This window comes from Marmota flaviventris, chromosome 1 (genome assembly GCF_047511675.1).
Source record: "Marmota flaviventris isolate mMarFla1 chromosome 1, mMarFla1.hap1, whole genome shotgun sequence".
In the NCBI taxonomy this organism is placed as follows: Eukaryota; Metazoa; Chordata; class Mammalia; order Rodentia; family Sciuridae; genus Marmota; species Marmota flaviventris.
Window position 1 is genome coordinate 11644299 of NC_092498.1, and position 2126 is coordinate 11646424.

Below are 2126 nucleotides of genomic sequence, written 5' to 3' on the forward strand. Positions count from 1 at the left end.
ATTTTTTTTTATTTCAAGGTTTCAAGTTCAAAGTTGTAATAGTATGTATGTAAGTCTGCTCTCAGTTCCAAAATATGATGGAGTAAATATGAACATGTAGAATTCATTAGCTGTTGAGTCATGGTATGTTCTAGAAGATGTCAGAGGGAAAGACTCACTCTTGAAGTGCTCCAAAATCTTGACCTTGAATTGCATCTAATCACTCATGTCCCTTTATAGGAAAAGTCACATCTAGAGGATTTGTATCATGCTTTGATTAACTAAACTGACTTGGCCAATCTGGATAAAAGCTTTGATAGTATTAGTTATTTCCCAATAATTTGAATTACATTTCCAATCTGTACAATGATGAATTACCTATTAAAAATTTTAGACAATTTAATGGGTATGAAATAGAATCTCATAATAGCTTTAAGTACAATTTCTTCCTGACTAATGGCATCAAGCAGAACTTTATATTTATTAGCTGTTCATATCTTTGTAGAATGACTGTTCATGTGACTTGCTAATTTTATTACATTTTCTTATCTTTTTTACATTGATTTGAAGAAGTTTATCCCATGTACTATCTACAGTTCCATTTAGTCATATATGTATTTATGTATATATAGTTTTCTATATAAATATGTATTTCATATAAAATATATATTTATATATATATAGTTTGAATACTCTCACTGGATCTGTGACTCTACTTCATGATTCTTAATAATGACTTTGATGAGCAGTGACTTCTTCAAGTCCCAAATTTATCACACTTAAAGATTTTATGTTCAGTGTTTTTTGAGTTTCTTTAAATATTCCACATTTACCCAAGATCATGAAAACACTCAACTACTTTTTTTCCTCCAAATATTGTCTTAAGATCATATGTGTAGGTCTACATATTCCATTTTTAAATAGCATGTATTCTCGGAAAGGGCAAAAAATGCCAACTCCCATATTTCAGAGGAAACAAATTCTCCTCTACATGTGGCCCTTTCATGTCTCTCAGATCAGCCTCTCCTTCCTCAGCACCCTGCGCAGGGCACCCTTGACCTCTGCGTTCCTCAGGCTGTAGATCAGGGGGTTCAGCATGGGGTTGAAAAGGCTGTAGAACAGGGAGAGGATCTTCTGCTGCTCCTCAGGGTGGCGGGACTGGGGGGCCATGTACATGACGATGGCGCTGCCAAAGAAGAGCCCCACCACACAGAGGTGGGAGGAGCAGGTGGAGAAGGCCTTTCTGCGGCCCTCCCCTGACTGGATCCTCAGGATGGCCAGCAGGATGCGCGTGTAGGACACCAGCACCCAGCACAGGGGCCCCACCAGGACGAACACGCAGGCTGCAAAGATGCAGAGTTGGTTGAGCCTGGTGTCGGCACAGGCCAGCTTGAGGACAGACAGGATCTCACAGAAGAAGTGGTTGATCTCGTGAGGCCCACAGAAGGGCAGCCTCAGGATGAGGACTAGATGGACCAGGGCCAACAGGAAGCTAAACACCCAGGAAGCAGTAGCCAGGATGGTGCATACTCTTCGGCTCATGATGATAGCATAATATAGGGGGTGACAGATGGCCACATACCGATCATAGGACATCACCACCAAAATCAGGCATTCTATGTGAGCAAAAGCCAAGTACAGGAATGTCTGCATGAGACATGGAACAAAGGAGATGGTTCTTCTTTGGTTCACGAGGTTTGCCAGCATCTTGGGGACATTGTTGGAAGCATAGGACATGTCAACTATGGCCAGATGAGAGAGGAAGAAGTACATGGGTGTGTGCAGCCTGGGGTCCAGACAGATAATCCCAAGGATGATCCCATTCCCCAGCAGGGTGAAGGTGTAGAAGACAGAGAAAAGTCCACAGAGGAAACACTGCAGTGCCGGATCCACCTGGAATCCCAGCAGAGTGACTTGTGTGATCCATGTCTGGTTGCCTCCCATGCTCTTCCAGCAGAGAGGAGACCTGGACCAGGACAGTTGGTCAGAGCTGTGGAGCAAAGATGCAAGGTAGTTAGTGGATGTCACAGAGGGAGCGTTTGGAAATGGATCACTTAGGATGAATTCGCTCTTATTTATTTTCAGATATGTTCCAGAAAATTACTTGGTTTAATCATAAAAATGAGAGAGGAATAAAAAGAAAAAAA

The 2126-nt window shown here is 41.9% G+C and overlaps 1 protein-coding gene across 1 annotated transcript; it reads right to left on the minus strand.

Moving 5' to 3' along the window:
- Positions 1-990: 990 nt before the first annotated feature.
- LOC114084315 (olfactory receptor 2A14-like) lies at positions 991-1923 on the minus strand. The gene has a single exon (XM_027925435.2). It carries the CDS (start codon positions 1921-1923, stop codon positions 991-993), a length of 933 nt encoding a protein of 310 aa, XP_027781236.2.
- Positions 1924-2126: the final 203 nt, after the last annotated feature.

Bases quoted from the DNA above. Each gene is read 5' to 3' on its own strand.
- LOC114084315 (XM_027925435.2), bottom strand. From the start codon at position 1,923: ATGGGAGGCAACCAGACATGGATCACACAAGTCACTCTGCTGGGATTC.